We start from the raw sequence: 21,874 nt of genomic DNA, 5'->3' as shown, positions 1-21,874 counted from the left end.
TTTTTTCTTATTTTTTTTTTCTCTAATCCTGGTGCTCTTGCAGTAGCTCAAGCAAAAAACTATGGAATCATTCTTCACCCATCTTTTTCTTTTTTTAAATATAAATTTATTTATTTTAATTGGAGGTTAATTACTTTACAATATTGTATTGGTTTTGCCATACATCAACATGAATCCACCACAGGTATATACATGTGTTCCCCATCCCAAACCCCCCTCCCTCCTCCCTCCCCGTACCATCCCTCTGGGTCATCCCAGTGCACCAGCCCCAAGCAACCAGTATCATGCATCGAAGTTGGACTGGCGATTCATTTCATATATGATATTATACATGTTTCAATGCCATTCTCCCAAACCATCCCACCCTCTCCCTCTCCCACAGAGTCCAAAAGACTGTTCTATATGTCTGTATCTCTTTTGCTGTCTTGCATACAGGGTTATCTTTTTCACTGTCCACTTTTGACTCTTCTGTAAAAGCTGTGGGTTCTACCTCTAAAATATATTCTCAACTTGATCAGTTCTCATCACCTCCATCGCTACCATTCTGGTCCAAACACCCCTTTCTACTGGTCTTTAGGATTCCATCTTTGCTCTGCTCCTGTTTATTTCCCACTCAGCAGCTAGAGCGATCTATCTAGAACACAAGTCAGATCTTGTTATTTCTTTGCTTTCAGCTCTCCAGTGGCTCCCCACTTCACTCAAAATAAAATCCAGTCTTACAAGATTTAACAGCCAATTTCCTCTCCAATTTCATCTCCTACACTCTGCCTCAGCTGCACCAGCCTCCTTAGTGTTAATTGAGTATAGCTAGTGTGCACCCACCTTGGGGGTGTGCACTTGTATCATCTTCCTGAATGCACTGGGCTTGCTCTTAAGGATCTGTCCAATGTCTTCTTATCAGAGCAATGTCCTCTGACCATACACACACGCACCCCACCACACACACACACACACACACTCATCAATTCCACCACAATCATCACAATCACCATAATGACTGTCCATCTACTACTCTTTATCTTTATCAACAAGTGATATATTACATGTTTATTTGTTTCTCTTCTCCCCTTCTATTTGAATGTACAAACTTTTTGGCCAACCCAATGTGTGTGTGTGGGGGGGGGTGGTGGTTAGTCTCTCAGTCATGTCTGAGTCTTGAGACGCCACAGACTGTAGCCCACTAGGCTTCTCTGTTCACGGAATTTTCCAGGCAAGAATACTGGAATATGTGTGTTAGTTGGTCAGTTGTGTCTGACTCTGTAACCACATGGACTGTAGCCCACCAGGCTCCTCTGTCCGTGGAATTCTCCAGGCCAGAATACTGGATTGAGTAGCCTTTCCCTTCTCCAGGGGATCTTCCCAACCCAGGGATTGAACCAAGGTCTCCCGCATTGCAGGCAGATTCTTTACCAGCTGAGCTACAAGGGAAGTCCCTAGCAAGATGAAGTTTTAGGAAAATGCTAATCCATTATTTTACCATATTTTTATGTGTTCATTAGAGTGATACATGATAAAAAATCTTTATCTGTGTTTAGATTTGATAATCTAAACAGTTGTCAACTATTTTTTTCCAATATGTTTAAATTTAAATTATTAGAGAAAAGGAAACATTGTATCATAGTTTAAATGGTAGTATTTTTTTCTTTTGTAGAGATACATACAACAAAATTGTACTATGCCATGAAAGGAGAAATACAGCTATTAGCCCCAGGTACCTAAAAGTATAAACCCCTGGTTTAACAAATCAAATCCTAAGGAATCTATTACACAAATGAATTGCTTTTGCAATTTGGAGCTCACTGAGAAGACTATAAACCAAAAGCTCAATATTAACCTAAAATTACTTAATTATATTATGAAGCTATATTACTTGGAAGATGTTTTCAAATGACTTCAAATTAAAAGATCTTAGTATAATGTTGGTTTTGTAATTATCCTCACAAATACATTAATTATAAAAGTTAATGACGTGGAATCATCATGGTAGCATCAAGTAGGAAGTTGCCAGGTAGATGGGGAAGCTTTTTTGCCTTTTATTTTCCAGTTGTTTCCCTCCATTTCCTCTCTTCCTTCCACAATGAGAAGCAGCCACCTGTCTTAAAAAGTTGGAATATTTTTATTTTTCTTGGTCTTTACTTAACTGGGTTAAACAATGTAACATGCTTAACAGTGATTCTAAACTGGAGTAGTCCTCTAATTTTTATTTGACAAGCTTTGGGGCAACAGTTTGATTTCTCAGTCTTTTGTGACCATATAATCCTCTTCCATTGTCATGTGCTGTGTGAGCTACAAGCACTTTGAGCCTAGGAAGCACAAAGGCTCCTTGGGATTAGCACCATACAAATGCAGATTAAGGACAGTAAAAGACTGTGTCCATGCTTGTAACTGTCATTGCTCAGTTTTGTGCTTCCTATGGGCAGCAAAGCAATTAATTGTTTTAAAAACACACAAGTTACCTTAGCTGCTGACTTTTTCATTGGCTACCTGAAGAAGAGAAGAAACTCTTTCCTATAGAGTATGCCTGTCTGGATCCCATTCAATTATTTTTAACTGTGCTGTGCTTAGTCGCTCAGTTGTGTCTGACTTTTTGTGACCCCATGGACTGTAGCCCACCAGGTTCCGCTGTCCATAGGGATTCTCCAGGCAAGAGCACTGGAGTGGGTTGTCATGCCCTCCTCAAGGGGATCTTCCCAACCCAGGGATTGAACCCAGGTCTCCCACATTGCAGGCAGATTCTTAACCGTCTGAGCCACCAGAGAAGCCCTGAAGAATAGAAGACACTCTTCCCTATAGAATCCAACTCTCTGGATCTCATTCTATTATTTTTAACAGATAACATGAAATCTTACAGGAGTCTTAGAAAATTTCTAATTTCAGAATTTGCACTTGAGGTATGGAGTCTTATTTTGCTCCCTGCACCTTCAATCTATGTTTCACATGACCCTTTGTGGTAAGCATGAGAACCTGTACATACCCTCTTCAAACGTTTTGGCTGGTTGGCACAGTACGTAGATATGCTGGAAATTATTTCTTTTCTGTGGCATAATTCTTCTAAGGACGTTGAAAGAATCAGTCAATCATGTAGCAAACAATGTGATGTGAATCCCTTCCTTTTTAATATATTGTCTTTTGGTGATTATCATGAATTTCTGCCTATACAGTGGCTCTGGTTTGGGAAGAGGAGTCTTGGGGACTGGGATGAGAGGTCAAGAATGGAATTGACTGCCTGTTGGTGGCAGAATGGTCCCCACATTTTCATTCTTTATGCATGCTTATAAATAGCAACATGCCTTTCCATTTTGTATAATTATTTAGTTAATACCCAGTTGGATTTGTAAGCCCTCACATTGCCATGGGTTTATTTTATTTCAGAGCAATAGTGACTTTATGGCCCAATTACCATCAATGTGACTTATTGCACTATTTGTGGGAGGGAGAGGGGAGCAAGAAGACAAGACAGAATGATCATATGTACAACCATCAACAGGATGACAGCCCAAGGAAAAGGGGCAGTTGGAATCTTTCTGTTCTACTTATCAAAGCACTTAAGTTCAGGTGATTGTGCTATATTTTAACAGATGATTGTGTTTCAAATGTGTGAGTGAAGCAGACACTTAAATAGTGTTGTTAGAATAATCAATATGTTGGTTATTTTTATTTAAAAGATGTCAAATGTGAAGAACGATGACGAATGACTGTCTACCTAACTCCAGATGCTGCCACTCTCAAATTACAGGGGTGTTAAAGGGAGACTGAGTGAGCATCTGACCTCAGAAATGGACCGGTGAGGCTGGCTCCTAATTGGAACAAGGTTCCCTGAAGCCAGACAGCCCTGTATTTATAGGAGCAAGCGGCGCAGCCCACCGTGACCTATGGGTAGCAGCCAGGGAACTGTGACTCTTCGCCTACCTGGAGCGTTTCCGTAGCGCCTGATTCAGAACCAATGGGACGGACAGCTCCCTGGCGCCCGCCTCAAGGCGCGGACTGCGGAAGGGAACAAGAGCGCGGAGGGTCCGCGCACAGTCAGCAGGATTGAGCGGCGGAAGAGCACACTGCGTCTCTCTTTCACCTTTTGGTTCCTCCCTTCCCCTCAGAGGACAGCGAGAGGCCTGTGGTGGCTGTCCCGGGAGGCGAGTCCCTACAAGCGAGGGGACCGGCCGTAGCCGCAGCCGTCCTCTCCCAGCTCACCGCCTCTGCCCGCTAGCAGTGCCAGATCGCAACGCCGCGCCCAGCCCCGGCAGGGAGGACGGGTGGGCGTCCCTGGCGCAAGACCCGCCCAGCCCCTCCCGCCCCGCCCGGGCCTGGCTCTCGATTGGCAGGCAGGCTAGAAGTGCGAGGAGGCGGGGCCCGCCTCTGCCGGCTCGCGCCCGGGAAGGTCGGCAGGGGAGCGCGGGGTGCCGCTGGGAGGGCGCGCGGGTACGCGGCGGGCGCCTAAGAGACGCAGCGGCGGTTGGACCGGCGGCGCTAGGTCCGGGCCGCAACCCCTGCCTCCCGCCGCGGCCCGCAGTCCGCGGCGCCCGAGCTCCGAGGCGTTTTCCCGGGCGCTGGGCCCGTGGCGGCCAAGACGGCGGGCCGGCCGGGCGCGGGGCGGCGGGCACTGTGCTGCGGGCTGCGGTGGTGGGGGACGGCGGGCCGCGGCGCGGGCCCCGGGCCCGGCGCGTGCGGCTGGGAGGCGCTGTGGGGGGCTGGCGCGCGGGCGGCGGCCGGGGCCATGGCCGAGAGCGGCGGGGCCGCGCGGAGGAGGGCGCCGGCGTTGCTCGAGGCGGCCCGCGCGCGCTACGAGAGCCTGCACATCTCGGACGACGTGTTTGGCGAATCGGGCCCTGACAGCGGCGGGAATCCCTTCTACAGCACGTCGGCCGCCTCGCGCTCCTCCTCGGCTGCCTCCTCGGACGACGAACCCGAGCGCCCCGGCCCCGCGCGGGGCCCTGGCTCCCCGGCGCCTGGCGCCCCTGCCGCGCAGGAGTCGGAGGAGGACGAGGCTGGCGCGGGCTGGAGCTCCACACTGCGGGACCGCCCGCCCCCGCGCTTCGAAGACACTGGCGGTAAGGCGCGGCCCGGGGGAGGCCAGGCTGCCCCGGCGCGAGAATTCCAGATGCTCCGCCCGCCGGCTTGCGGGTGGCAGCTGTGCGTTTTAGGAAACACACGAGGCTGCAGGAGCGGGGCTCTAAAGTGCGAGCGAGGCTGCGTGCGGGGGCTCCGCCGACTCTTCGTGGGTGGACAGGAAGAGGCGAGGCCGCGGCAGCACTTTGCGGCTGGCGAGGACGTGGGTTGGGGGTGCTTCCCTCACTTGCTAGAAGGTGTCCCCGCGTCCTGCAACGGAAGCCAATCACACCTGTAGGGTCTCTCCTTAGGGGTGAGTTAGACTTTACTAGTTGAAGGAATACTGGAAACCTGACGTGTCTTGGGACTGGGGGAGTCATTTTGTATTGCTGGCTCCAGAGCAAGCTTACCCAGATGCTAGGTGTGGGGCAGGTAGCCGATGGAGCGAAGCTGAAAGGTTACCAGTGGCGTCTTCACTGGACTTTAGTTTTCTCCAGTTAATCAGAGAAACTTTCCGTGTCTTGCCATTCAGGATCTCTTGTGAAAAACAGGGAAGAGTGAAATGATCAGTTTAGCAGCGTTAAGGCACTTGCTTCAACAGAAGGAGCTTTCACGTGTTTCCTGCTTATTGCTATGGTTATAGACCAGCTGGAGAAGGTCGGAGAAAGGCTGGCAGCTCTGCTGCCTGAGATCCTCTTTGCTGCCTCCTTTTGGGGAGTTGGTTTTAAAATATCTCCACTTTCCCTTCAGAAGCTCATCAGCCTCTGTCCTCTCTCCCACTTGTCCTCTGATGCTTTTGTTCTTGCTCTGCGGCCTTCTTGGTCTTCTGTGGCAGTCCCTTGTTTCTGCACACTATTTTTATGGATGGACTTGGGTGCAGCTTGTAATGTTGATGACCAGGGAGTGGCCGCAGTGGGCTTGATGCTGGGCGTTATGCAACTTTTCCTGCCGCTTTCCCTGATGATTGTTCAACCAGTGGGGAACACAGCACATAGGAGGACAGGCTTGAGGGACTCCTGGCTGGTCCTGGACTGGGATCAGGACATCACGCTGCAGCCTGCTGGTAGGGCTGGCTGGCTTCTCAGCAGGGAGTGGTCTGCAAACCTTAAGCAGGCTGGCTGCAGTGTGAATTTACTAAGCTACAGCTGGGCTTCCAGAGTCCAAGTTAGCTATACAGTGTTTGGGGTGGGTCAGTTTAAAAGCATCTTCTTATCTGGGCTTTGATTAAGAGTTTGGGAGTTTTCAGTCACATTACTCTGTATAATCCTTTTCCACCCCTATGTTTTCCAAAGTGTCATACCTTCTTCCAGCCCCAGACAGCTGATTTCCTGTTGGCTCTTAAGAATTGTACCTGCCCAGAGCCCTGATTTGACAGGCCATATGCTGTAATGTCTGTGATCCGGTTTTTGATCTCAGAACACCTGAGATGTATGTCTGCTTGGGTGGATTACAGCGTTCTGTATTGGGGAAAATAGGGAAGTTGTGTTAAGTTAAGCCTGGTTATGAATAAGATTTGTGAGGGCTGGTTTGAGAAGGTTAACATTTTTAAAGCAATATTATGTTTTTCAGTGATAGTGATAGTGAAGTAGTTCAGTTGTGTCTGACTCTTTGCGACCCCATGGACAGTAGCCAACCAAGCTCCTCCGTCCATGGGATTTTCCAGGCAAGAATACTGGAGTGGGTTCTTAGTAACCTATAAATGGGACAAATTCTGCAGCAGAGCAATTTACCACTGCAGCAGTTAAACGGTCATGAAGAGCAGTTGGCATTAGGTTTAAATTCTGCTTCCTTCAGATGTCTACTGAGTTCACACCTAAATCTGAGAATCGCAGTCAAGCACTTTAACCAGACATTAGTGGTTATTTGCGGAGAAGGTGATGGCACCCCACTCCAGTATTCTTGCCTGGAAAATCCCATGGACGGAGGAGCCTGGTAGGCTGCAGTCCATGGGGTCGCTAGGAGTCAGACACGACTGAGTGACTTCACTTTCACTTTTCACTTTCATGCATCGGAGAAGGAAATGGCAACCCACTCCAGTGTTCTTGCCTGGAGAATCCCGGGGACCGGGGAGCCTGGTCTATGGGGTCACACAGAGTCAGACACGACTGAAGTGACTTAGCAGCAGCAGTGGTTATTTGATGCTATTTATACCTAGTTTTGTTTTCCTATTTTGTGTAGGAGTGCAGCTCTAATTCAGAATTTTCTTTCTTTTTGCAGCACTTCTCCCTGAGGGAAATTTGGGTGATGGTAGAGAGATGAGGTTGATAGTTTATTATGCAAGAATTCAGGTTTCCTAAAACAATGGAAATGATTTATGGGGGCTGAAAATAGATGCAGAAATATGCTGCTGGTCAGAAAAAATCCCTGTGTCTTAGTGGTATGGAGACAGATGTGTGTTAAGAGGCTTGAGAGCTGCACCCAGGTCACCCTGAGAGCAAAGAGGGTCAACCGGTGAAGTTTACCAAGTCCAGTAAATAAGACCCTCCAGCCAGAGTGTGTTCCCCAAGTCCAGGAAGGCAAGCTGCATTTCCCTGCATCTTTGGTTCCCAGTTTATTGATGGGTCTCACTGGGCTGATCTGGTGGGAAGAGGACCAAGCAAGAAGGTGACATTTTGATTTGTAATCAGCGCTCATCAGAGAAAACCCCTAATAGAAATTGCTGTTGTTGCTAGACTCAGATGAGGAAAGCAGAGGATTCTAGACTCATGGAACAGGTTTCCTGCTTGCCTCCTGCTATAAAAACAAACAAACAAAACAATACATGTATGGAAATAGCATATATGCATGTGATTGTCTTAATTGTAAATGTATATCGCTTGTGCTGAGTGTGGTTTCTTCTATCAGAAGGAAATTACGACCCATGTCTGGGGACCCTCTTGATAACCTAGAACCCCTTTAAGAGAGTCCCTGTGTAGGAGAGAGACAATGGGCACCATTGTGCTTTTCATCTGCATTCAGAGCTGCCTTTGACCCCATGGAAGGAGAGCACACAGTAGGGAGACTGAGGTTGCAGAGTGAGGAGGTGGTGGGAGCATTGTGTTGTTAAGGTTGAGACTCCTAACTGCCCTTCAAGCTGTTCTGGTTTCCTCAGCCTCCTCCTTCTGCTTTTTAGCCAGTGTATTTAGCTTCCTGGATCAGGCTCCCTAGAAGTGCAGCTGACACTTATGGGGGGGAGGTCCTCTCCCTCACACCCCCTACTCTTCTTTCCCCTCTTCCTGGATCCCCCTGGGATGATTCAAATACAAGGACTCCCTCCATTTGCTGCACTGGCTGGCTGACAGGCTTTTAACCCCTGTGTGGATGGAAGGTCAGCCTGGGAGCAGAAAGTGGTTACTGGGGGCTCAGGGCCCAGAACTCTATCCTTGCAGGGCACGGCCCACCCACCCCCCCACCCCCCATCCCCGCCCGCCACCCGCTGCCGCAAGACAGTCCCTGTCAAGCTCTCAGCCTCATCTACCTACTGTGGAAACAACCAACATAGCATGCAGACTCACTCTTTGGAAGCAGCGTGAAATTCAGCTGCTTTGGGGCTCCTGCCCTTTCTGAGCAGTCTGGTGATTCATTCTCTCTGATGAGGCAGAGGAACGGGCAGATCCAAAGACACTCAGGACCCTTCTGTTCAGCTTTGTGGGTCCTTTGTTGTGGCAGGCTGGGGTCTGAGCTTGCTTTTTCCATAAGAGGTTGGACTTCACAGGAGTTTTCTTCCCATGTACCATGTCAGCCACCATCAGTCAACATTCAGTGGGGAGGTATGACCTTGAGAAGCTAGGGAGGAACATATTGCCTTGAAAATCAACACTGAAATGTCTTAGCTCTTGAGTGTGTTGTTGGTTTATTTGGTTCAGAATCTTTTTGAGTAACAAGGAAGAGAAGCATCTTTTTCTTAAAACCAGAATTAAACCAATACCTTCTACTGTAATGGAATTTGTGAGCTAAGATCCTGGACCCCTCTCTCCGGTGTCAGGTAAGCAGCTGCTCCCACCTTTAGCTCTGTAGCTCCAGGAGGAGCTCAGATCATGGTAAGCTGTGGGATAAATCACATGCAGTCCTACCTGAAAGTGAAGTGTGTTCCCAGTCACAGAATTCAGAGAAGGGAGCTTTGTGGGAGAGATGTTTTGCTCTTTTTCCAGGAGTCTTTTCCTGTGATGGGGAAACTTGAGCTCACAATGAGAATAACACGCAGTGTGCATCCGTAACTCGCTTTATCATGCATTATTGCACTGAATCTTCACAGGAACTCTGTGTGGGAGAAGTTCTCTTCTGTACTTTACAGAGAAAGAGGTTGGTCTTTTCTGCCAGAGTCTTGGGGGTAATGAGATTACCTTGGCTAAGTGATCAGCACCATTTAAGTACTCAGACTTGATAATTCAGGAAAGGTAGTGAGTTGTTTTGTTTTTAATCTAGTCTTTTTTCCAGTAAAAAATATTTATATTTATTTTCATGTTTATGCATGAATGTACTATTTACTTTTTTGGAAGCATATATAGTTCTAGGAGGCTTAATGCAGGTATGGATTTGTGTAACCAGTCCCACCATTGAGGAATGAAACAGAAGAGCTAGGATTTTATCTCACTTCTAATTTAACCCCTGCGCCCCTGAGCCATTGTCAAGGGAGGTCAGAGCTCCTCTGCAGGGAGCAGGGCTTTGGACACACCAGCCCCTGGGAGTGCAGTGTGGTCTACTAAGTCTTAAAGTCTAAAACTCACCCTTATTTTTAAATACCTGTGATTGTGTATTTTTTTTCTTATTATATGTAATATATGTTCATTTTAGGAAGAAACGAAAAAAAATGATAAAACTTAAAAATCCCATAATCTCCTATTACTCAGAGATAATCACAGTTATCACTTTGAATGTATCCTTCATGTATCTTAAGTTACATGTGATTGGGTGACCTGCTTTTTAATTCTAAGTAATATATTGTAAACATTTTCCATTTAAATTATAAAATGTCTTTTTTAAAGAATCTGTTCCCTTTGGGTGGGTATTGCGCTCATCGCCCCCTCTCCCTTGTGTTTACAAATATTTATTTGTGTTTTTTATGCTGTGATAAATATTCTTGAAGTTTAAGTTTGTGTGCACATTTTTAATATATTCCTTGGCATAAAATGATCAAAACCAAATTGAATGAGGATTTTTGTACATTTTAACTTTTTTTTAATATTTGTGAAATAGACTTCTGGAAATGCACCTATTTAGACTCTGGTCAGCAGTGTACCAGGAAGTCTGTTAGAAAGTCTGGCTTCTAAGGCAGCAAATCAGTGTGTAATTCCTGCTGGCAGTGTGGTCCTGAGTGAGTGTTCCCTATGATAAAGCTCACTGAGGTGTGATACACACAGCACGAGTCATGCACAGCAGGACCGTACAGCCCCCCAGGCCCAGGGAAAGAGAATCCCTCCGTGCCTTTCCAGGCAGTACCTCTCTGCCCCAGGGGTAGCCATGTTCTGATTTCTGTCACCATCAATTAGTTTTGCCTGTTATTTTGGTCTGGGTTCTTAGTTCATCATTATATCTGAGATGTATATAACAATCTATTTTTATTTTGCTGTGTAGCATTCCATTGTATAAATACTACAGTTTGTTATCCATTATCAGTGGACTTTTGGACTGTTTTCAGTTTGGGACTTTTATAAAGACAGCTGCCACCAGGCTTTGTGCTTGTTTGTGATGGACACATACACGGTTTCCCTGGGGTGTACATACCTAGGAGCAGGATTGCTGAGTCATAGAGTGGACGCATGTTTCGGCCTCAGCACTGTGGACACTGGGCTGGGGGTCCCTTTGTCGCAGAGGCTGTCTTGTGCATTGAGGTATGCTCAGCAGTACTCCTGGCCGCTGCGCACCTTCCTTGAGTCACGACAGATAAACATATCGCCATGCACTGTCATGTGTCCATGTGGAACGCAGTCGTCTGCAGTTGAGAACCACTGCGGTAGTAGATACTGCCAGATGGTTTTCTAGTTTACACACCCACCGGCAGTGTATGAAATGTGCCATGTATTAATCCAGTAGGCATATTGAACCCTGCTGGGATAAAACAGCAAGTAAGGCATGTCTCCTGGGGTCCAGTAAGAGAGACAAAGTGAAGAAAATGAGATAAGAGTCTGTGATCAAGGTAAACACGGATTTAGATGGGATTCTAGAGGTGCCTCACCTAATCCAGCTGGGCTGGGGAAGAGGAGGTGCCTCTGGCAGAGGTGACCCCTGAGCTGCATCCTAAAGAATAAAAATGAATCAGGTAAAAAGGAAGGAAAAAGGCATCTTGAACAAGGGAACAACTTGGGCACAGGCTGGGTGGGGTGGGTAGAAGGTGAGCCATCTTTGCCTGAGGGCAGCCCCATTCTCCCTTCAGCTGAGCAGCCTTGGTGACAATGTCTTGAAACTTGATGTTTGTAATTGTTACCGCTGCAAGTAGCTGTAGCTAGAATCTGAATACTAAGATTCAGTATTAGTATGATTAGTATGATTAGTATTAGTAAGATTCAGTATGATGCTGGGTCCTGTAGGGAGTGGAATTTAGCAGGTTTGGCAAGAAATAAGTGCTCAGAGAGGGCGGAATCCGTGGAGAAGCACTGGGGTCTTTTTAAGAAAGGAAGAGGGAATATGACAACCAAAGTTAAGGTGGTAAAACCTTTATTGGTAAGGGAAGTATAGTATTAGCTTCCAGTGAGGGGGAAGATGCCATGCTACAAGAACAGTAGAAAACCTAAAATTTCACGTCATGTAAAGGGACATGCTGCCTAGATTGGCACATGGTATACAGAACTTTCTTCTGCTTGTTTGTGAATTCCAAGAAGAATTATTACAGAACTATGAGTATCTGGCCATACTTTTTTCAATTTATTAAATGCCTAGAAGGCAATGGCACCCCACTCTAGTACTAATGCCCGGAAAATCCCATGGATGGAGGAGCCTGGTAGGCTGCAGTCCATGGGGTTGCTAAGAATCGGACACGACTGAGCGACTTCACTTTCACTTTCCACTTTCATGCATTGGACAAGGAAATGGCAACCCACTCCAGTGTTCTTGCCTGGAGAATCCCATGGACGGAGAAGCCTGGTAGGCTGCAGTACATGGTGTTGCACAGAGTCGGACACGAGTGAAGCGACTTAGTAGTAGTAGTAGTAGTAAATATTAGTGTATATTTAATTAATTTATTAAAACAATTAGAAAAAAAAATCCTTTTACTTCTCAAATCTTTGCCATTGCTTCCAGCTTAGAACTGAGACATCCCTCATCGGTCTGGACGTTGGATCCTCTGTCAGCTGGGGTTCCCAGATTCCAGTCTTGTTGATGCCCTGCCCCCTGCCTCTCTCTATCTCTCTTTCCATTGTCTTTGGAAGAAGAGTGATCTTTACAAACCTGAGCTTATCCACTCTCTTCTCTGCTTAAAACTTTTCAGTGGCTTCAACTTCAAGTCAAAGTTAATTCCCGAGTCCTGCGTAGGGCCTCCTAGCCACCTTCCTTTTCCACATGCCTTTGGACCTTTGTCCTGCAACACTCTCCAGCCACTCAATCTGCTCATCTTAGAGCCTTTGTGCCTGCCTGACTCTCACCTAGAATGTTCTTCCCCTCAATACTTGAATAGCAACCCTTGCTTGCTGGTCTGGTCTTGGTTCAAATGTCACTGCCTCCAAAAATCTAAAATTACCTTCTTCCCTAAGGTGCCTTTTAGTATCCATTTAAGCTAATTTTTCTCCCAGGTCTGAGATGTTGGATGTTTTGGTCACGGTAGTTCCTCAAGTTTTGTTGGATGAACAAAAGAATAGATGGATGCAGAAGTAGATTTTTTTAAATGGCATGGAAATTGGTATCAGTGAATAAATGTTTACAAGGACCTGTGTGTTTTTTAACATCCAAATTGTGGAAGTGTGAATAGGTTGACTCACAGGGAGTGGGTTTCTTCCCAGAAAGGCACCAAAGCAAGTCTGGAGTGTGTTTTACAGGGATTTCCATCCAGGATGGAAGACTGGGGAACTCTCCAACCCTTGGGCTTCTACACCCTGTCCACTTCCTAATTAACCTTTAAGCCAGGACTCTGTTAGGAATTTGTGGGGGAGCCAGCTGCTCGTGCTCCATTAATTTTTTAACAAACGCTTGTGTATCACTTCCTATGTGTCAGATAGTATCCTGAGCGCTTTCTAGCCTATGTAATCCTCAAAACAACAATGTGAGGTTAATACTATTATTTTTCCTATCTTTAACTTATGGAAACTGAGTCACAGAGAGGTTAAGTGACATAGGGTGGACTGGTCCTTTTGATTAGGGTATAAGCAAGCATCATGTGCACCATGATTTATGCCAATCAGATCAACTAATTAAAAATAAGTCTCTTGTAGGAGGCTCTGAGTTGAAGGTCATTGTCATTCTCCAAATCTGTTTCGCCTGTTGACTTTTATCCCAGGCATTGGCTGCACTTAATTTCCCAGCCCCCCTGCAGTGAGAGGGGCGGCTGCCTGGGTTCTGGGCAATGGTAGATGAGGCAAAGTGTGGACCCCACTCTCAGGCCTGGTCAGGAGGGTGGCTCCTCTGGGCCTCCCTCTACCATCACCATCATCATCATCATCTTCATTATCATCATCATTATCATCTTCTTTATCACCACCATCATCACTATACCCACAGAAAACTGTGATGATTTCTTTTGCCCTGCAGGATAGAACAAAGAGCGACTGTTCCCCAGCTTTGTGCAGGGAGCTAGAAATTGAAGACCAGGACTCTGGACTGGGGACTGGGTTGGAAAGGGAAGCTGGAGGGTGACCTGTGATGTGTCAGAGGTACTGGGGCCACCAGGTGAAAGAACCCTGTGTCTGAATCACCATTTGGAGCAAAGCCACCCATGAATCAGTCATATCTGCCATGGACTACATTTATGAAGAAATGACCTTCTCTCTTGTTTGCTCCATCATGCATTTGGCAGGGGCTGGGGGAGTGGGTGGTTACAGCAGCCAGCAGAATCCTATTTGCACAGATGCTAAAGGAAAGAGATAGATGGGGAAAAGCGAATTCAAATCAGTAGGGCTCTTGTTGATTGTACAAGGATTCATAAGGAGAAATTATGAGAAAAAAAACCTAGAGGAAAAAAAATGAGTTCTTTGCATTCTCTCAGTGAAGTTCCCACTGTAACTTTGGAACAGGTGAAATAATGCAGGTAATCTGTCTGCACTGGACATTCTAGACTCATTAATTGCACATTGATGTTTTGAAGCAGTAGGGGGTTGGAAAGAGGCTTGGTGGTCAGCTTCTGGTGGAGAGTGAGCATGCCCAGGGTAAAAGGCCCAGTCTCTGTTGAGTGCTCACCCTGCGATCTTGGGCAGGGGGCCCAGTGAGGCCCAGCACTGAGAATCAGTAAAGACACATGGTTGAGCACGAAGCTGGTGCTTCATTCCAGGTAGCCGATTTTCATTCCTTCAAACTACTCTTTTTCCTATGTGGCTAAAATGGACATGATGGATATTATACTGCTTAGATTTTCAAAACTTTTTAGCAACCAGGAACATCAGGACAAATCCAGGGGGGCTTCCTTTGAAGCTGGAGTGAGAGGCCTCAGAAGTCCAGCTGGTCTCCCCGCCCTCCCTGGAAGCCCTGTGTGTGCAGCACCCTGTGAGTGCCCCAGGACCCCTCTTCCATCAAGGGCCTTCAGCTGGGACCCAGGGTGAATGGAGGGAGACTCCCATAGGCAGGTGACAGACATCAGTGGAGAAGCAGTTACTGCTTTTGTATGTACTGGGCTCCATCCTCTCCGAGATGGTGGCTAGTAAGCCAGTAGGTGGATGCAATATTGATGTTTCAGAAACTCCAAAAGGCTTCTGTGGCAAAGGCAATTAAAAATTTAATGACTTTAGAAGAACTAGAAGAGGAGGAGACCTGTTTTCTCAACTTTAGAAAATGGACTTATGAAGAGAATATAAGGGATCAGGATAAAGGATGATTTCCTGGAAGAAAAAAAATATAAATAAGTGGAATCATTTCAAGAATGGTTAGTGAAGGGCTTGCTTATTTGGGCTCCTTCTACATTTGGGGAACTGGAGAATCCGCATCTTAAATCAGCATCCCTGGGACCCCTGCTGAGTTAGTGAGGTGTGCTGAGTAATGGTTCTTAGGTTCTGTGGTGAGCACACCTTCACTTCAGAATTCACATTAAAAAAAATCTACACCTTCTTCATCTGCCTATAATGATGCCTACTTCCCTGGCCCCCAGCATTTGAGGTAAATAAAAATGGTTCTTGGGTTTGTTCTTAATGCTCGTGTATTTCAACAAAATCGCCAATCTGATTTCCTTGGCTAGCTGGGGAACTGGTCCATAGTTATGGCATCTGAGGGGACATGCATTCTGAATTCCAGGGGACTCTGGAAAAGTATGAAAGTGAAAGTGTTAGCTGCTCAGTCGTGTCTGACTCGGCGACGCCATGTACTGTAGCCAGCCAGGCTCTTCCGTCCATGAAATTCTCCAGGCAAGAATACTGGAGTGGGTTGCCATTTCCCTCTCCAGGGGTTCTTCCCGACCCGGGATCGAACCTGAGTCTCCTGCATTGCAGGCAGGTTCTTTACTCTCTGAGCCACCAGGGAAGCCCTGGAAAAGTATACTTAATTGGAAATTGGAGATAACTACAGTGAGAGGTCTTTTATGATTGAAATAGGTGAATTTTAGGTAAATATCACCAAGTGTAAATCCACACTGTATATCTTACATTTACAGACACTTTCATCTTCAGGAACTTTGGCAGAGAAGAAATAGATTTTGAAAAGATGTAAGTACATTCAGGGAGATGGCAGATTACATGAGGAAAGTTGGAGTGGCTGCCAGGGTACACCCCAGACTCCTGAGGGTGGTGTGTGGGATGCTTTGTTTTGTTGGGAGGGAGTGGGGACCTGTCCCAACTTGGCATTCAAAGCACCACCCCCCACAAGGCAGCTCCAGGCACCCAATTATGAGATCCTATCTGGTCTTTGCAGTCAGCGAAGTACTCTCCCTGTTGTCCTGTTGGGCTCCTGAGAGCAGTTCCCATTGTCCCTGCTGCCAAAGGACCAACCAAAGCGATGTGCCCCTGAGGTGTGCTAACATTCTTTCACTCCAGCAGGTTATTGGCAGCAGGGCTGGAAAATGATTAAGTAAAATTGGCTGGGAATCTAAAGCAGAACAGCCTCCCAAAGAAAAGTTCTTGAGTTCAGATTTCATATCTTCTTTTGAATATACTTAATTCACCTGGCCTGTGATGGGCCAGGCACTGTGTTAGCAGCTGAGGCTTGAGAAGTGGATATAGGAAGCTTGGCGCCCAATGCTGAAGATGGGACGTGCTCAAATACTTAGGGCCTGAGTGGTAGGTGCTGTGTTAAGAAGGGTGTCTAGTGAAGGGTGTCTGGTGCTGAGGGAGCAGCCGGGATCAGCACTTCTGCAGAGCTGTAGTAAACGTGACCAGGGAATGGCACCAAGGGAAGCCAGGGGTGGTTTGTTCAGATCCCTGCTCCACAGTGTCTCCCCCAGAGATAGGATCAGGAGTTGAGCAAGAAAGAGTCACTCTGGATAGAAGAGTCATGGCTGTGCCTAAGTTATGACCTGCAGCCAATACGTATTTCCATTAGAGAGTCCAGTTAAAGGTGATATTGACAAGACAGTATCTAAACTTGTTACTGGGAATAAAAAAGGCCAGTGATACTTGTGGAGTTAAAAACAAAAGGAACACTTCTTTTCTTGATAGTTTTAGTACTGTACAGTCTTTTAAAAATTATACACATGAACTGTCTAATTTTAACTGTAATCCTGTTTTACCCCCTTTTTAAAGAATTTTTTAGAATTCTAAATTTTTTTTAGAATCACTGCCTGCCTCCATGCAGTCCATGTTGACAACTTGTTGCTCGTGTGTGTGTGGGTGCTCAGTCGCTTCAGTCGTGACTCTTTGTGACCCTATGGACTGTAGTCTGCCAGGCTACCCTGTCCACAGGATTTTCCAGGCAAGAATTCTGGAGTGGGTTGCCGTGCAACCCAAGGGGTGGGACCCACATCTCCTGCATTGCAGGGGGATTCTTTACTCACTGAGCCATCTGGGAAGTCCTGTTGCTCATACACAAACACATTTGTGAATGTACATCATGTGTAGGAGCTTTAGGGGTCATTGCTTAACAAATACAAGGTCATTTTATATAGCTTTCTATTAATGCTCTTCTCATTTAAGAATACTTCATCAATAACTTCCTTCTTTTTTGCGCTTACTTAATTTTAAAAGGAATAGCTGCTAAACTTTTATCCAATGCCTTTATTTTTTATCAAAATGCATTTATTGGTATGGTTCTGTTTTTTTTTTTTCACATTTAATTTATTGACGAGGTAGATTTCATTGATTTCCTGGTACTGAGAGTCCCTTACTTCCCTGGAATACATCCAGGTTGGTCTCTCTGATAGATGGCTGAATTCTGTTGTTTGCTGGTATTAGTTCAGAGTTTCTGTAACTAACCCATCATAAGCCAAATTTGTTCATTGTTTACCCCTCTTATCTCTCTCAGGTCTGGGTATTAAAACCATCTGCAGCTTCATAAAATGAATTGGTTTATTGTTTAATTGCTTGCTGCCATTCAGCGGTGTAAATATGTGTCAGATACAACTCAGCTGTAAACCTGTCTGGTTCTCCTACTTCTGAATTTACCACATCTTGAATCATTTTGATGATTTATGTTTTCCCTAGGAAATCATCTATTTTTCCTAGTCTTAAATGCAAAATTCCATGCAATTTTGAAAAATGGTTCTTTTGATTTGCTTTTATAATCTGTACTTGCTTTTATGTGTCTGTTCTCAGTCTGGTCTTCTAGATCTGCACATCCTCTCTCCCCTAGCTCCTCCTCTCCTTCTGCCATTTCCTTCAATTTCTCCACCTTTTCTCTCCCCTGTCACCCATCTTCTCTGTGTTACCCTTAATTGGGCATGTGAGGTGTCTTTCTATATTGTTGGTCTTTTCAAAGAATTAGCTTTGAGGGAATTCCCTGGTGGTCCAGTGGTTAGAGGGCCCAAGTTCTATCCTTGGTTGGGGAACTAAGATCCCAAATGCCGCACAGTGCGGAAAAAAAAAAAAAAATTAGCTTTTGAGTTGTCCCTGTAATTTTTTTAATTTAAAAATTTACCTTTCTTATAACTTCTTTCTTTTCATTTATTGAACTGTCTTTTTATAATTGGTTTAGGTGGTTTCTTCTCATTTAAACCTCATGGTTTCTTCTCATTTAAAAAAATCTCTAGTGTTGAAGGCATTTGACACTGAAATCTCCTTAGAGTGTACCTTCTGGTGTATTCTGTAAGTTTTAATATGAAGTATTGTCTTTCTGTTGCTTTCAAGGTTTTTTTCAAGTTCTCCTTTTAATTTCTCTTTGATCTAAGTGCATATTTCTTAATTTATTAGTAGTCAAGATTTTTTGTTACTTGATCATTTAATTCCTTATTGGATTGTGGTCAAAGAACTGTCCTTTAAATCTTTAATTTGAAAGATTTGTAAAGGTTTTCTTTCTTGCCAAATATCAAATTAATCTTTACAAATATGGCATACAGAGGTAATAAAAAATGTATGTTTTTAATTCGAGGGAAATAAGGGTGTCTGTTTCCCTATCATCTGTGTGTGTGTGTTGTTTTTTTTTTTTCCTGTCAAGTAGATATTCCCATGTGAAGAGCTGAATTTTTACCAGGTGCTTGCATTTTTAAGTCTTTATCTGCCATGGTATTTGGTGCATGTTTACTTAACACCTTTTATATCTCCCCACTAAGCTGTGCCTTTTATAACACCCCTCTTCCTCTTGCCTTAATTTTAAGTCCAGATGGTTTGCTATTAGTTTTGTCTTTCCTGCTTTATCCTCCTTGGCATATTGCCTGCTGTCGTCCTTGCCTGGTGTGTTCTTCCCAACCCCATCTGCCTGTGTTTCATGAACAGCTTATAGGTGGACATATATTTTGACACAACATGATAGACTCTTTAGTTGGAGAAATCAATCTGTACACACTTAAATCATGACAAACAAGCATCACTTTCATTCCTTCAGTATTATTCAGTCCACTTTTTTCTTTCTCTTTTCCTCATGTTTGGTGTTTTGATCAAGTTGTTTATTTTTTTACGCATAGAAATTCATTCCATTTTGGGGTAAGAGCTTTACTGAGGTAAATTCACAGGTCATACAATTTACCTGTTTTTATGTGTACAGTTTGGTGGAGCTTCATATTTTCCCAATTTGTATAAACGGTCAGTTTTAGAACATTTGAATCATCCCCAAAGGAAACCTGGCCTTCGGCAACTATGAATTTACTTTCTGTCTCTGGGATTTGCCTATTCTGGAAATTGCATGTAAATGAAATCCTACAGTATGTGTGACTTGTGACTAGTTTCTTTCAATTAGTGTAATGTTTCCAATGTTTACTCACCGGTTGATGATCATATGGGCTGTTTTCACTCTTTTGCTATTATGTTGTTGTGCTGTTACGTTCAGTTGCTCAGTGTCTGACTCTGCGACTCCGTGGACTGCAACACACCAGGCTTCCCTGCCCTTCGCTGTCTCCTGGAGTATGCTCAAACTCGTGTCCATTGAGTCAGTGATGTCATCCAACCAGCTCACCCTCTGTTGCCGCCTTCTCCTCTTGCCCTCCATCTTTCCAAGCATCAGGATTTTTTCCAGTGAGTTTGCTTTTTACATCAGGTGGCCAAAGTACTGGAGTTTCAGCTTCAGCATCAGTCCTTTCAGTGAATATTCAGGGTTGCTTTCTTTTAGGATTGACTGATTTGATTTCCCTGCTGTCCAAATGAAAGTGAAAGTCGCTCAGTCATGTCTGACTCTTTGCAATCCCATGGACTGTAGTCTGCCATGCTTCTCTGTCCATGGAATTCTTCAGGCAAAAGTACTGAAGGTGGGTAGCCATTCCCTTCTCCAGGATATCGTCTCAACCCAGGGCTCGAACCCAAGTCTCCCACATTGCAGGTGGATTCTTTACCGTCTGAGCCACCAGGGAAGCCCTGCTGTCCAAGGAATTCTCAAGAGTCTTCTCAAGCACCACAATTTGAAAGCATCAGTTCTTCCGTGCTCAGCCTTCTTTATAGTCCAACTCTCACATACATACATAACTACTGGAAAACCCGTAGCTTTGCCTTTATGGACCTTTGTCGGCAAAGTGATGTCTGCTTTTTAATACGCTGTCTAGGTTTGTCATAGCTTTCCTTCCAAGGAGCAAGCGTCTTTTAATTTCATGGCTGCAGTCACTATCCACAGTGATTTTGGAGCCCAAGAAAATAAAGTCTGTCCCTGTTTCCATTGCTTCCCCATCTATTTGCCATGAAGTGATGGGACCAGATGCCATGATCTTTGCTTTTGAATGTTGAATTTTAAGCCAACTTTTTCACTCTCTTTCGCATTTATCAAGAGGCTCTTTAGTTCCTCTTAGCTTTCTGCAGTTAGGGTGGTGTCATCTGCATATCACGGCAATCTTAATTTCAGCTTGTGCTTCATCTAGCCCGGCATTTCACATAATGTATTCTGATATAAGTTAAATAAGCAGAGTGACAATATATAGGCTTGACGCACTCCTTTCCCAATTTTGAACCAGTTCATTGTTCCATGTCCAGTTCTGTTGCTTCTTGACTTGTATACAGGTTTCTCAGAAGACAGATAAGCTGGTCCAGTATTCCCATCTCTTGAAGAATTTTCCACGGATTGTTTGATCCACACAGTCAAAGGCTTTAGTGTAGTCAGTGAAGCAGATGTTTTTTTGGAACTCTCTTGCTTTTTCTGTGATCCAACGGATGTTGGCAATTTTATCTCTGGTTCCTCTGCCTTTTCTAAATCCAGCTTGTACATCTGGAAGTTCTCAGTTCATGTACTGTTGAAGCCTCGCTTGAAGGATTTTGAGCACTACCTTGCTAGCATGTGAAGCAAGATCAATTGTGGTAGTTTGCTATTATGAATAAAGCCAAAACCTTCATGTACAAGTTTTAGTGTGGACATAGTTTTCATTTTTCTTGGGTATGTCTCTATGAGTGGAATTGCTGGGTCACATGATAACTCTCTGTTTAGCTTTCTGAGGAACTGACAAAATGTTTTACAAGGTGGGTACCTGTTAACAATGTATATGAGTTTCAATTTCTCCACATTCTCATCAGCATTTGTTTTTTTGGTTTTTGGTAGTGGCCATGCTAATGAATGGGAGGTGGTATTTCATTGTGGTTTTGATTTGCTTTTCCCTGATGATTGGTGATGTTGAGCATCTTTTCAGGTGCTTACTGCTGTTTATGCATTTGTGTGTTGGAGAAACGTTTGTTCACATTTTTTGCCCATTTTGTCCAAATGGCTAAACAGTTGCCTAAGGCAGGGTTGAAGCCAATTGTAGAATGAACTTCTAGGATAAAGATTCAGTCTGAAGTTTTGTTTTTTAAAACAATGCATTTGTTAAATTTGTAAATTTAACAAATTAAATTTGTTAAAAATTTTAGGTGTCAGGATACTGGGGGTTGACAGTGTAGTACAGGAATAGTAATTTTATATTCTGGGCAACTCTCCTGTACCTGAAGCTGTGCCCCTAATCACTTGTGAAATGAAGAGATATTTGCTTCCTGTTGAGCTGGGGAAGTGCCAGAGTGGCTGTGTCTCCAGCGCAGGGACTTAGGTCATGACCGTGCACCTTCCTTCCTTGTATAAGTAGTAGCTCTTGAAGGTAAAGACATGCTACCTTCTGTTCCATCTCCTGGACTTAAGAACTTGGTCAGTCCGTGAGATGATGCGATGTCATTGACAAAACCTCGTGAACTAAACCCTTGGTTTGCTGCTTACAGGTATTCTCTTGAGTATTTTTTAGGAGTAAACGTCAGCTTTTGCC

At 44.8% G+C, this 21,874-nt stretch overlaps 1 protein-coding gene across 1 annotated transcript in view; it reads left to right on the top strand.

Moving 5' to 3' along the window:
• Nucleotides 1–4,711: 4,711 nt before the first annotated feature.
• PGBD5 (piggyBac transposable element derived 5) overlaps nucleotides 4,712–21,874 on the top strand; it is a 96,616-nt gene continuing 79,453 nt past the window's right edge. The window contains exon 1 of the mRNA XM_055587911.1: nucleotides 4,712–5,045. Coding sequence (XP_055443886.1) covers nucleotides 4,712–5,045 — 334 coding nt within the window. The remainder of the gene's footprint in view (nucleotides 5,046–21,874) is intronic.

The sequence above is a fragment of the Bubalus kerabau genome, chromosome 1 (assembly GCF_029407905.1).
Source record: "Bubalus kerabau isolate K-KA32 ecotype Philippines breed swamp buffalo chromosome 1, PCC_UOA_SB_1v2, whole genome shotgun sequence".
Lineage (NCBI taxonomy): Eukaryota > Metazoa > Chordata > Mammalia > Artiodactyla > Bovidae > Bubalus > Bubalus kerabau.
Note: the sequence above shows the minus strand (reverse complement) of the source record. Positions and strands in the feature narration are given on the sequence as shown.